This window comes from Cyrtonyx montezumae, unplaced genomic scaffold, assembly GCF_038088225.1.
Source record: "Cyrtonyx montezumae isolate F1298 unplaced genomic scaffold, pur_monq_1.0 scaffold_3, whole genome shotgun sequence".
Taxonomy (NCBI): Eukaryota; Metazoa; Chordata; class Aves; order Galliformes; family Odontophoridae; genus Cyrtonyx; species Cyrtonyx montezumae.
In genome coordinates, this window is record NW_027072034.1 from 21,551,970 (window position 1) to 21,566,679 (window position 14,710).

Sequence of the window (14,710 nt, forward strand, 5' to 3'; positions counted from 1 at the left end):
AAAACCCTAGCCAAGACACGCTAACATAAAAACCAAAGCAAAGACATACAGTATGACAGCACAGCACTGCTACCAAACCAAGAGAGAGCTTACAGTGTAACAGATTGCACAACGCTTAGGGAATTAAATTGGCTGTGAAATCACGTTATTCATTCAAGCACAAACTTCACATCAGGTTGGTGTCGCAAGTGGAAGGAAGCTCTAACTGCAGGGAACAGGACTAACATGGAGTATCGAGGGTCTGAATTATGCAGCATTACCCTTGCAGCTACTAGTTGCAGTGTTACACACTGTGTGCTCTGTATGGCAAGCAACGTGGTGCATAAACAGATAAATAACTCTATACAAAGCATCATCAAGTGAAAATTTATTATAATAAAAATTTAATTTTAGATAGAGACAAAAGGTGTTGACAAGAGTTATAAATCTTTGACTTTTAGGCAACTATCATTATATGGCAGCATTTCACAGTTGAGTTTATATCAGTGGAGGATTAAACCCATTAAATTTGACCTCCATATCACAGTTATACGAGAAAGAAAACGTGCCTCCCCTTAAAACAGACACATTTACAGAACAACCAAGACTCCAAGTGAACAAGAAGAAACCTGAACTATTCTCTCAGGAACACCAGCAAACCTCCTGTTATCTGGCACTGTGGTCATGCCAAGATCATAGCACAGATAAATCATAAAAACTTAACAATTACTAAACACATTACTGCTCTGTCTTTACAAACTCTGGAAAGAGTTCATTTTAACTCCAACATTCAGACTCATGGACCTGAAACCACTGCTGGAAATGCAGAATTTGTTCAGCATAACTTCGCTAACTGAATGTTCTCTTCCCACATGAATCTAAGTAACTTTCAGAGATGAGAATTTACTAATAATGAGGGAAATTAAACTAAAAATGGGAAATAACTTTCCATTTCTGTGTTACTGTGAATGCCACCGAAGAGAAGTGATGAGCTAAGCCTGCTACCATGTTCATGAGCTTCCACTGAGGCAGTTGTATCCCACAAATATTTCAAGAAAACTTGGTAACATCTAGGTGGTAATCAGTGTGAGAATTTTGTAAGCTTGCATGTACAATTATATCAGCACATGATCAGCTTGCTTTTGCAACACAGTACAGACACCACCCCGTAAGTTGTATAAAGGCTTTTTTAAAATGGTATCAGCAGCTTGTCCTTAAGACAATCCACCCAGAGAGGTGGTGGATACCCCATCCCTAAAGATATCCAAGGTCAGGATGGACAGGGCTCAGAGCACCCTGATCTAGCTGTAAATAAACGTTTCTGTTAACTGTAGGGGAGACAGACTAGACGACCCTTAAATGTCTCTTCCAACTCAAACTACTCTATGATTCTAAGACTAATGTTCAAATGCATGCATTGAGACAACATTCCCATGAAGCCTACAATATGTATGTTTACTCCTGTGACGTGAAGTACACACTTCCTTGCAGAAACACTTGCATCAACTTAGCAGCTGAAAGTGGAAGTTGCTGCTTCTCACAGTTGAGGCTGCTATATCACATTTTGAAAATAACCGCGTAGACATTATTAAGAATCTCCAACATATAAATCCTGTAACTTAAGCTTCCCTGCTTTTCTGCTGGTGGAGGGGGGAAAGAAGCCTTTTTGCTCAGACACGAGAACTTTGCTAACCTGAGGACACCAATACCGTATGGTGAATAGAAGACTGGACATACTGTAAGAAAACTTGCACTGGCTCAGTGCTTGAACTAATATGTGATTAAGGGGAATCTCAACCATCAGAAATGCTAGTATACTGAGATTTAAACAAAAGGAAAAAAAATCCACAACTTTGATCTTGTAGACGAGGAGAGCTACTCTGAAATCTTACGTCAAGTCTTCATCCAGTATGCTCTCCAGCCTTCAGATCATATTTAAAGCTAGAATCTGCAGTCCTGAAACCTACCAAAGCTGACAAATTTACAAACCTCATTATTACATCCAGAACAATTCCCTCATTAAAAAAATTAAAAACAGCAACACACTAAGGAGCTCGGGAAACACGTTAAAGGAACAGATTGTTGTGCAAAGGATTAGCTATGCCACTGGTGTTCCTAACCATTGTGAACTGCTCCTGAATTACATAAAGAGGCAAAAACTCTGTGCCTGGAGAACACTGCTGCAGAAAAGTGGCAATTGGCCTACAGATAGGCTACGCTCTAGCTTCAATGCTGCTGTATGTGCTCTGTGAGTTTCCTGACCATACAGTACACAGGCAACAGAAAGAAGTAGCACTTGTATCATGGGCCCTGTGAGCAGCTGGGCGTGTGCCTGTATCTGACACTTCAGATGCGTCAAAAGGAAATCCAAGCCTCTCAGACGTCTGTGACAGCAGCCCAACACCTGCACCTCAACCCATCATAGCAGAACGGGGCCACTCAGTGCTGCTCAGAGCCACAAAACACGGCTGGGCAGGCAGCCAGTCCCTCTCCTCTCACCTGGTGGTAGCTGGCTCGGGCCTCCAGCATCATCTGCTGGGTGCTGATCATCTTCTTCCTGCGCCGGCACTCCTCCTTTAGCCCCTTGACCTCCTGGGCGCGCTGAGCCACCTCGTCGGCCAGGCGGTCGCGCTGGGCCTGGGCTGAGTGCAGGGCCTCCTCCAGGCCGCCCAGCTGGGCGCTCAGGTAGTCCTGCGAGTGCAGCAGGTACTCGGTGCACAGCTGGGCCAGGCGCAGCAGCTTGAGCAACAGCGGGTCGGCTGGGCCCTGGCAGTGGGGGCAGCGCTCCCGCTCGGCACTGCAGAAGGTGACGTGCTCCAGGTGCTCCTGCAGCACCGCCACATCGCCATCCCGCCACACCCGGCTCACGTCCACGGCGCTCAGCCGCCGCCAGTCCGGGCTCTCATGGCGCCCGCGGAACTGGAAGGCGGGAAACGGCCCCGCACCGGCCCCGACCGCCCCCGCCGGGAAGTAGGCGCGCTCCGTGAAGGGCTGCGGGAGAGAGAGAGGAACACAGAGAGGAGGATCAGAGCGGGCAGCGCAGAGCCCAGCCGCCCCACCGCCCGCCCCAGCGCTCACCATGTCCGGACCCGGTCCCTCGTGCCCCGTTCGGTGCCGGCGTCCTCCGCGTTGTTATGGCAGCCGCGGCCCGAGCCTGCGCGGAGGGCAGCGAGGAGTGAACCCGGCCCCACGGTCCGCCCCGCCCCCCCCGCCCCGGCTCATCACCTGTATTCCCAGTTCCCTTTCTCCTGCTTAGTTGCTTCCAAAACTGTCCTCAGACAGAAGTATCTTTCTCATCTTAATTACTCCAAAAATCCGCTCTTCCTGTCATCGTTTCTTTAATACTTCATTCCCCTACGGTGCCCCTGCCCTATCGTCACACTCCAAGTTTACGGCTACCTGTCTTTCCAGTCCCTTTCACACACGCTTCAGTTTCTCATCCCTGGGGTCCCTCTCAGACACGTATTTCTCCAGTAACGTTCACACAGCAGTAACGTTCACAACGGTTGGTCCCTCTACATCCTATATCACAGACTCACAGAAACATTGCTCACAAGGGACCTCTGATAAAGTTCCAGTCCAACCTTCTTTCCACAGCAGGGCTATCAGCAACACTGGTTCACATCAGCTGTGGCTTCTGTACATCTCTAAAAGGCAACCTGATATCTGGCTATGACATCCTCCTGGTGAAAGCATTTTTCCTAATATCTCACCTACCATCTCCTACCACCAAGAAAAAATTGGTTCTGACATCTTTGTAACTACAACATTATTAGAGAGTCTCTTTGCTTTCTTTTCAGCAGACTCAATAAGCCCAGCTCCTTCAACCTCATTTTATTGGTCATGTTAGACACCTAACCATCCTGTTAGTTCTCCTCTGGCCCCTTTCACTTTTTCACATCCCTCAGACTTCCCTTAAGATTTTAATCCACTCAACTCCAAGGAATTCCCCACACAGAACTTGCAATGAGCCTCACCTCTCTCATCTGCATTTTTTCACACTGCCCACTCCAATAAGCGACAACCACTAATCACAACATATGTCTACTTCCATGCAAATTACGACACTGTTTTATGTACTAATGTAAGAAACACAGGAACACAGGATGGTTGAGGTTGGAAGAAGCTTTTGGAGGGCATCTGTTCAACACCCAAAGCCAGTTGCCCAGGATCACATCCAGGTGGCTTCTGAAGATTACAAAGAGGGACACTCCACAACCTCTCTGGGCAACCTGTACCAGTGCTCCATCGCCCTCACACTAACATTGTTTCCTGGTGTTCAGAAGGAAACTCCTGGGCTCCAGCTTGTTTTCACTGCCTCCTGCCCTGTCACAGGGCACCACTGAGAAGGCTGGAATACATTACATGCAACCAACGGTCATGGTAATCTTTGGGACAGAGTTACTCTGGTACTCACCGCAACTTTTCTATATGTACTCTAGCTGTATTTTGACTCCATGTCAGGAGGCAAGCAGGGCTGCACATGGCCATTCCTCCTAAAAGAAACTTGGCCATGTAGCAGACCTGTGCACCAAAAAGATGAACCTCAGGTGCGGAGAAACTAAGGTAGGATACGGAACACTATCAAACCTTAGCCAGTATCAGAGAGACCAAGATTAGTCACAGGGAGGATCATACACTCATTTCAGCAACAGAAGATTCAAGTATTACCAGCCTCAACGATTCTTCACTCTTCTGCACAAAGGGAAATCTGGACGAAATTCCTTCCTTTTCATATTCACAAAAAACCACAAGGATGTCTCTCTTGCTCTGTCAGCACAAAGAAAAGTTATACCCTTCTGCCTTCCTCATGATTATAAAACAGTTGAAAATCAACATTTCCAAGAACATGCCCAGCAAAAGGTCTCACTGATCTACAAAGTGAACTGTAATATACTGGAAGTCAGAACAGTGAAATTAATAACAAGAACAGCAAGCCCTCCTGCTTGTTGGCTCAAGCCACCATAGCTGAAGAAAATCTTTCAAAACACTCTGCAATACTGCTTGTTTTTTGGACCGTCTACCTTAACCCTGCTGGCCACATTTTACTGCAATACCTAAGGTTCTGTACACCCTCCCTCAGGACCTTACATCACTTGCAACATCATTTATAAATTTCACAAAGATATCCACAGATGGACTGCAATGACAACATTTTAACAAAATGCAATATTAATCTCAAATCAACGAGAAAGGAGAATTTCTTAGACCCGATTTTCAGCATCTATGGAATTTAGTCTATGTATATGGCAGCTTGTGCATATTCAAATGCACTGACAACCACTGTTCATCAGTCATTTAAGTTTGGATATATATTATGTGGCATCAGTAAACACAGCAGTCTTCTGAAATGAAGAAATTTTTGCCACCTCAATTTCCATGAGCAATGGCTAACTTCAAATACATCTATTTAACATTTCTTACTACGTGATTTGTCACTGAAGTTTGCACTACTCTGATACCTGAAGAAGAGAATGCTCTGCTAATGTCCTTTAGAAGTGTTAGTTCAACAATGCAGACTCACTTCCTTTCACAGCCTATATACACTTTCATTTGCGAGCAGCTAGATTAAAAAAAAAAACAACTCAGATTCTAAATAAGCACCCAAAATGTTCACACCGTGAATACCTTAAAACATCTTGAAAATTTATACTCGGGTATGCTCCTAGTAATGGAAACTACAAAGTTACATACAATGATATCCATCTCCATAAGACCTTTGGGCCTAACACATGCTATACACCTGACCTAAGATAAATTTCTTTACATAGAAAATGAGAGAATTTTGTAACTACCACACCTGCAATGTGTCAAGGAGGAGTTTGAAAAAGCATACATGAAATAAGAGTCTTAACTCATATATGCACAGGTTTAATTAAAATACAGTGGTTTTAAACAGCAAACCTAAGCCGAACCTGTGGATTATTTTCCTGAGCTGATGTATTTAGTTGGACCATCCACGCAGAGCTTCATGCTGCCCCGACTAAACACGCTGTAACTGCGCAGAAGGTGGAAGCGGTGCACCATGAAAAGGGCTGCCTGGGCATCTGTCCTGGGCGCGTCCTTGCATGGCCCAGATGGCCCTGGAAAGACAGGGGCGGATCAGAGTCCACATTTTTAACAGAGCTCGTGGAGGCAGAGCCTTAAGTGCCCGAGACGAGCAGCCCTAAGGAGCCCGCGTTACAGTTAAGACGGGCTCCACGCAGAGGCTTGCTCCGCGATGGGGGCAAAGCCAGCTCCCTCCGCGCAGGAGCCGTGGTCCCGGGGCAGGATGCCGGGCTGGGCCCCTGGCCCCCGCCCGCCCGCTACCCCAACGCCCTCACTACGCCTGCAGGCCGGGCCGCTGCAGGCGGCCGAGCAGGCCGGGCCCTGCGGGAGGCCCCGAGCCGGGCTCCATCCCCATTCCAAAGCCGGCCCCTCATTCCAGCGAGCGGCCTCCCTGCTCCCGCCCCCTTCCCCTCCGCAGGGCCGAGCCCCGGCGCAACAGGCGCTCACCTCGGGCGGCGGGCGGGGGCTCGGCGGGAGCCGGCCGCCGGGCGGGGAGGGATGCGGGGCCGCTGCTGCTGCCCGCCCCCGGCCCGGGCGGTCCCTGACGCGGGAGGCAAGCTCCCCTCCTCCCGGGCCTCCTCCTCCTCCTCCTCCTCTCTCCTGCTCTACTCGCGTGGCTCCGCACGGCGCGCTGGGCTGCAGAATCCTTCAGCCCGGTGTTGTCCGCGTTTAGCTGACAGGGAGGTTGAGTCAGTGCGGCAGGGCAGGTCATGGGGAATCAGCGAATGACTTAGGTTGGAAGGGACCTCAGAGATCACTGAATTCCAGCCCTCTGCCGTCTGCAGGATTGCCACCACCAGCTCGGGCTGCCCAGGGCCCCATCCAACCTGGTCCTGTCGCTATCAGACCGTGGAAAAAGTAGGTCACCCTCCTGCCTATACAGTCCTTTCAAATACTGGAAGGCTGCAGCGGGCTCTCCCCAAGCCTTCTAAAAGATAACTGAGCCCAGCTCCCACAAATTTTCTTCCTAAGAGAGATTCTCCAGCACTGACTGTCTTCATGACCTCCTCTTGACTCACTGCAATACCTCCACATTTTCCTTCCTGTGCTGGAGGCCTTCCTCATTTTTCCTCTTCCCAATTTTCTTCCTCTTCCCAATTTTCTTCTTCTCCCCCATATGGGTTTTAATCACGCCTACCCAAACAAATGCTGAGAAACCTTCATGAAAAGGAGGAAAATTTCAAAGTGTGTATTTAATAGAAAATAATAGATATGTGGAAATCTAGTCCTCTCTACTTACTGCCACTTCTGCAGATCTGCTGCTCCTATTAGGCTGTACCAACTACTAGAGCAGGCACTGCTAGAGGAAGATGACGATATTGAAGCTTTAGTGTGCTATGTCTTAGTTAACACCAATACTGAAGAGAGGACTTTTTTTGAAACCAAAAGCCTCAAATTTCCTCTGAAAGAGTCTTCCTTTATCTGTAGCTATGCAATATCACAGTCACAGCCTCTATGGGTGAGGCTTAGAGGCCAATAACATAGACAGACTTCAATGAGCGCATTATGGGAATGGCTGGAGCACTCAGAAAGCACGAAGTGGATGCTCAGTCCATTCTGTGCCCAAGAAGTTTCATATCCCATGCCCTTCTGGAAGTGCTCTAGCTGCTATCAATACCATAGGCTGTTCAGAATGCATTCTAAGGATCTATTGCTGAAGCTTAAGGACTTAATTTAGTAGTTGGGTAGAGATAGTGATAGGAGGATGGTTGGACTAGATGATCTTATAGGTCCTTTCCAACCTTATGAACTTATGAACTTATGAACTTATAAGCTGTTTTACATCACATAAATGTTGTCTGGGTGAGAAAATGTTCAAATTGATTATATGTTCAATTGATTATGGGAGGTGTGCATGAAGTGTGAGATACACTTGGATCTTGGCTGTTTATTATAGTATCTGTTTAATAGAAAATGCACAACCAGGCCTTGCAACAAGAACCAAGTTTCATTGTTTTGTGAGGTTATGGATAACACCATGTCTGCTAGAGAGTCTCATTCTTTCCCTCTTCCTTCCTTCCTTCCAGAGCTTGATTAATCTTCAGTTAACTTGCTACAAGTGGTACAGCCCCAATTGGCAAGGGTGGTGTACTCTATCCACTTGCTAATGCCTTCTTCCTTCTTCCTCACCGTGTTATTGTATATAGCTTGGTGATTAAGGTACTCTCCTAAAATGTGCATGGATTTAGTAGCAGAGGAGACCAAGAGCATTTTAGTCTTTCCCCATCTGCTAGACTCAATGCAAGAAGCTTATGATGGGCAGCAGTCTGGTTTGAACTGATGAGATTATTGTTCCTGCACAGACAGTGGTGGGCAATCACCATAAATCCAACACATAAATCCAACATATAAAAATCCCTTCCCTCCTCTCCCAAACCCTTTTTTAACAATAACAGGTGATAGCTGAATGCAGTTTTGGAGGAGCTAAAATATGGGCTAAGGCACTTAAGAGGTTCTAGAGTCCTAATTCAAAATATTTTCTTCTCCTTGCATTTTTTTTTTAAATTCTAGTTTATTTTATCCAGTTCTTTCACACTCTTTCCCTGTTCTAGCTAGTACATCTTGTTGCTTCCTAGCATGTTCTTTTCCACATGCCAGCCTACTACAGGCTACATTTAAATAAAGATCATTCCTGGTTAGTAGTCCAAATCTATCAAATGATATAGATTTAACATCTACATTAATGTACTTAAGTCTACATTACTCTTTTAATCATCTACTTAATGTAGAGGACGCTGGCACTTAGCAGAGTCCTCTAGAGGTACTTTGTGTGCATGTGGGTTTTATGGAACTATTTTGTGTTATCCACTGTTCTGGAAGGCTTTTTCATGCTCTGTTGACACAGTGTGTTGCTGACTGTGCTTTTTCTTAGTAGAGTGCAGGAATCAAGGAATAGGGAAGAACAGAACTTTCTAGGAAGTAGAAAAAAATACGGGGAAGCTGGTGAGGAGAGCTAAGAATTGAAGAACTGAAATAGGATGAGGCAAGCAATTTTAAGTGCAGGAAGTAAACCTCAGAGACAGATTATAGAAGGGCATTCATGAGGCTTGCAGAGGGTATCTGCAACTGGAGAACACAAAGAGGGGAGGTTACTCTGATTATGGGGGGGAACATGATAGCATCTTGGCCTTGGCTGTATGGGGAATGTCCCAGCTAGCAGGGGAAGGCGTCAGGGCTCAGAATGACCACCTGCTTTCTGTAGGGCAGGGCCTGGCAGTCAAGGCCTGTCCCATCACCCCACCAGGGAGCAGGGCAGATGAGGAGCAACTCCCTGGGGCCAGGAATAGGCTGAGACTGGGCATGTGGGCCCATGGCTGCCCATGGTGGGGCAAGTGATATGGTGTCCTGGGCCCTGGGCAGAGCTAGAGAAGGCTGGGCAGGGACAGTGAGGCCTGGAGCTGACCTGGGTGCCCTGAGGCAATACGTTAAGAGAAATAATTATCTGCATGTTTTGTGGAATGGAGGAGGACATCTCCTGTTCTGCAAGATGTTTTAATTTGAGAGGACTGTGGAGAAATTGTCTTGGGAACTGAGAAACAGACTCTTCAGTAATCTTTCTCTTACAGCGATCTTGGAGTGACGTAAGCCGGTAATCATTAACTGGTAGAAAACTGACTTGAACAGCATGGTACAGGTATAATAATGAATCTGGCCAGATTCTCAGTTTATTTAATCTTTTCCTTCCTGCCAACTCCCTCTACTGCACATTTTTCAACATCAATACTTCAAGTATTTACTTTCTTTCTATCTTACCATCACTTAGTTTACATGAGGGAATCACTTAAATACATGTTCTCATCATGGGAAAACAAAGCATTTTAAAATAAAAGAAAGGTAGGATGAGCCACTTTCCCAAATTTCCTCTGTCAGAGTCCCATGAGTCTACCAAGTCCCAAAACACAACACCAGCTATGATCAAGTAGCTTGAACGGACATTGCCTCATTTAGTTTAAGAAATTTCATCTTTTTGGGTTAAGTTTGGGTACTTAACTCTTCTCTAAGTCGTCTTCTTTTCTTCAAATAAAACCATTTCTTTAAAAGGTTTGTCTTCATGCAACAAGTCTACCTGGATTTAACTGAGACAGCCATACAATTTATTTATCTTCCTTTCTCCCAACCATGGAGGGAATTCAACTTAACTCTAAAAAATATCTGCAAACACACTGATTGTGAGTTTTATCTACTTTAAACATAGATATTACTGGAATAGCTTCCTGACTTTTTTATTTGCGGTAATACTTAAGTCATATGCCAAGAACAGCATTGTGAGTGTAAACTGAAATTACTGGCTTGTTTCTGATGACATTTTACCTTCCCGTCATGTTTTTGTCAATATACATACAATAAGGCAATTGCAGGTATTTAAAAGAGAAAGGGTACCGTAGCTTTAGCACACCAATGCTTTCTTGACCATCCAAACTTCTTTCTTGACCTGTCGCAGTTTTCATATGTACAAAAGACTCAGGGCACATGCTGAATGCCTCTGTGAGACGAGGAGTGATGCCAGCTTCAGCCTGGCTCACTGCCTGATGTAGCTATGCAGTCAGCATATCCTGTAGCCCTGTCATTCATCTTAGAATGCTATGCTGAATCGTATTTGATTTGCTTTCAGGCAGTCTGTAGCACAAGATGGGGTAGATATCCCCATTCCAGCACATGGGTTTCACTCAGTGAGTTCCACTCAGTTAAGCTCAGGTTTACACTCAGAAAAAAACATCTACTGTCTAACATATGACTTAGGCAGTGCTTAAATTGTTTGTATTTAGAAATCATGATATAATAGGAGCAATAGAAAGGTCAATAAACACTGAAACTGAATCAAGGACTTTTTAACACTTTGCTGGGTGAATTTTTAATGGCATGCGATGAATTGTAACTCAGTTACAGGTTTTTTGTTTGTTTGTTTTGTGACTGGGATGTTTCAGCATTTTTGTTGAGCAAGAAATAAATTGTTTGAAAAAGGAAAAAGAACCATTTCTCAACCTTAGTACCTCAGCCACGGAGGCGTAGATCCAGTGTAGCGTAGTGTAGAAACACAAAAGTACTTTAATATTTGAAGCAAAATTTCTTGCAACTTCAGAGTAAAATTTTTATTTTAAAATATTCCTTGTCATAAGAAATGAAAATGAAAAACTGTTTTAAAAAAGGTAATAATGTTTCATATATTTTGCTTTGTTAAGCCTTTGCCCCATCAAAAATCCACAGAAGTGACCTTTTCTTTGAAATCAAAAGTCTGGAAAAATATAGTTTAATTCTTTCAATTTTAAATTAAATTTAAACATGAATTGTTTCTGGAATATTTCTTGTTCAAAATGAGGTCCACAGAAGTATCTGCTACTCATCTAACTCTCACAGGGAATTTAAAATGTCAAGGCAAAGAGTAATAGGGGGTTACCAGTAGCTCCTTCCCCATTTAAGTTAGAAGTTTAAGTTTGGCAGGAGATAGTGACCACGTTTTGAGGTACCTGGAATTTGTTGCTGCTACCATTGCCAGGGAGAAAAGTTACAGACGTAGCATAATTCCTCTGATTAAAGTACATTTTAAATTAATTGTAAGGAAACATGGATGTCTTATTCAACTTCTGTCCTACGGCCCTGTTTATAATTAGCCGTAGTGATATAGTTTAGTGAATAAAGCAGACTCAAGGACCCATATTAAAATGAGCTTCACATAAAAAGAGACAAAATGGCCTATAAAAGGCACCTTTATAGTAATATAAAAAGCAGGCAGTACTTATATATATATATAACATCCTAACATCTAACCACAAGGTTGAGAGCTAAACAATTCCACACCAGAAACATGGTTCTCCCATCACAGATGTGATAAAGACATACCTGTGGAATTTTGTTAGGGCCATATGGAAGGCAAAGCATTTAGAGAGGTTAACCTTACCCTAAAGAAGAGTGGTCCCTTGTATTCCCTTTCAAGTCTATGGATGAAGATAAGCTTTTTCGAGTGGAAGTTTAGATAACTTTGTGTGTGGAACTGCAGTCTGTAGGACTGTAGTTTTCTGCTTCTATTTACTGCAAAAAAATTACTTTTTTCCGGAACCCAGGAAAGTAATATTGGCTCATAGGTAATGAGCAGTGTCCTTCCAGTACCCTGTGTGTTCTTGTGTATAATGTAGACTTCTCATGGCATCTTATGATAGCTGAGTAGGTTTCTCAGTTAATAAACAGAAACTTAACGATATCCATACACCATGTCGCTCCATTCAGTTTGCCAACCTTTTAAACAGCAGTGAGTGGCTTTAAAAGTCATTCCTTGCTTGTGGGTGCCCTCTGCTGTTTCTCCATGTATCATAAACAGTAACAGAAAATACCTTGCTTATCTTTAAACTTAGTTTTGTCTTTGCCATCTGCTCCAAAACTCAAAACTACTATAGAAACTCACCTTTGATGCCAGCATAATTTTGATTAATCATTTTAAAAGACTTTTTTTTGTGTGTGCTACACTTGTGTTGCTTTGCTATTTTTCAAATTCCACAACATATTGTTGACATGTCATGTGCACTAGTGCTTTTTCCTCCCCTGCATCATCTGTTTCTGAAGTTGCTAAAGGAAATACAAGTTAAAGATTATTTTTTCCTCTTAATCCTATACTTACACTATACTTTATATATGTTTTGGGATAAATGATCATCAAGAATGTTCCCACATGGTTTACGGTTTCATTCAAGAATTAATATGCAGGCATCTGTGTACCTGATGAGATTTTTAACACAGAGGGACAATGAGAAACATTTTTTTTCTTTGAATACATCATTGAGTACTGTTGGCATTACACACTGCTCTTTACATTACTGCATCAGCCTCAAATGCTGACCTTCCAATAAGGGCTTGTCATGCATCTGTCCAAAATGGTATTTTATACTTTCATCATAATACTTTTGTCTTGCCTTAAGGGATTTGAACCTTTGTGCTTGGTATTCCAGTATTAAGTACTGAGTTTCATTCCAGATTGTTTCTTTTTTTTTTTTTTCTCCTAATTTTGTTACTAAGGGCCTGTTAAGTAAACCATCACTCATGATAGTATTTTTGGTTATCTTAGGGGCTTGAGTTGTATTTTAATTTTATATGGCTTTGGTCACATTCTTTTCTTGGGTAAAATACTGTAACAGCTGTTAAGTTCCAGTTGGTTCATTTTTAAGTTTCTTATATTGTCTTAACCATAGTGCTACAATTGTCATGTTCTTCCTCATGCTGAAATCTTCAGAACATCATCAATTATTCACTTCACATCTATCACTTCTTCTATTATTTCAATTTCTTATTTCTGAGTATTTTCTGGCAATACTCCTGAAGCACCATCTTACAAATGAAATGTTGGAGAAGGGTAACTTCCTTTTCTTTTTTTCATTCCCACCATTCAAGAAAGCATGTAGATTATTCCATCTAGAGTGAAAAGGGCAATGTGTCCAGAAAGAAAATTTCTCTGGTTGCTGAATCAGACTCTGAAGAGTCAGCTTTGTCACTTGTTTGGCAGAATTCTCGTGAGAACAATATTTTTATTTGTAAACATTGGTGGGGTTTAACATTATGCAATATGCCTCAATATGAATTGTTTGTCCAACAACGCACAGCAGAAACTTGAAACAACAAGCAACTCTACAACTTCCTGAAGGGAGGTTGTGATGAGGGGTTTGGCCTCTTCTCCCAGGCAACAAACAGGACCCGAGGAAATAGCCTCAAGTTGTACCAGAGGAGGTTTAGATTAGACATAAGGAAAAACTTTTTCTCTCAGAGTGGTCAGGCACTGGAATGGCCTGCCTGGGAGGTGGTGGAGTTGCCATCCCTGGCAGTGTTCAAGAGGCGTCTGGATGAGGAGCTATGAGATATGGTTTAAGTAGCTTGTGGCTGCAATAGGTAACGGGTGGGTGGGTGGACTAGATAATCTCTTAGGTCCTTCCCAACCTTGTGATTCTATGATTTGGCACACACACCATTAGCTTCTCTCTACCAAGAATACTAAGTCTCCTAACATCTTACAGTGACTTTGCTTCCAGTTTATAGGTGAAGTATGAGCACCTACCATGAGAACGCTGTGCCCTGTTCAGTCACATCCCCAATTTTTCTACAGTTTGGTAAATTCCCTAATAATGTTTGCACGCTGACCACCTCAGCAGTGCTCCAATTCAGTGGAAAACAGGACCTGTGTCCTAGGGACCGTAAAATCTGAAATCATGGTCTGTCAGCAATGTGGTTAGGTACAATGGCAGGTACAATGACAACAAGACAGTATCAATGTACTTGCACACTACTGCTTGCTGATGTAAATCTGAGCAGTCCTGAGTAACGCCTTCAGGATGGATAATGGCAACCACCTGTATTGCCAGCCATAAGCTGCTCCGCTCTCCCCAAGTCAGCCTGCATCATTCGCGTGACCAGTCCCTAAGCAGCAGTGTGGGTCCTCCTCCATGCCTACCAAAAACACCCTTGGAATAGACAAACTCCGTACCTGGAGCAAAGCTCCCCTGCTCCAGGAGAAACCCAACTGCGAGAGGAGAGAGCGGGCTCAAAGATACCAAACATCCGAGTAGGCCATGAGACCGCCGCCACCTCCACTCAGCGCCGCGGCGTTTCCCCAACCCTTACGCTCAAGGAGGGCGCTGGACGCGGGCAGGGGGGAGGGACAATCCAGAGGGACGGCCGCCCTATTGCGCACGCGCGGTGACAGAAG

The 14,710-nt window shown here is 44.1% G+C and overlaps 1 protein-coding gene across 2 annotated transcripts in view; it reads right to left on the bottom strand.

The window, feature by feature from the left end:
- The window catches only part of DZIP1 (DAZ interacting zinc finger protein 1), a 30,431-nt gene extending 27,298 nt beyond the window's left edge, over positions 1–3,133 (bottom strand). For both annotated transcript variants that reach the window (XM_065744120.1, XM_065744119.1), the window contains exons 1-2: positions 3,058–3,133; positions 2,479–2,970 (exon numbers count right to left, since the gene is read on the bottom strand). In XM_065744120.1, the coding sequence (XP_065600192.1) occupies positions 2,479–2,970; positions 3,058–3,060 (495 nt within the window). In that variant the 5' untranslated portion in view covers positions 3,061–3,133. The remainder of the gene's footprint in view (positions 1–2,478; positions 2,971–3,057) is intronic.
- Positions 3,134–14,710: the final 11,577 nt, after the last annotated feature.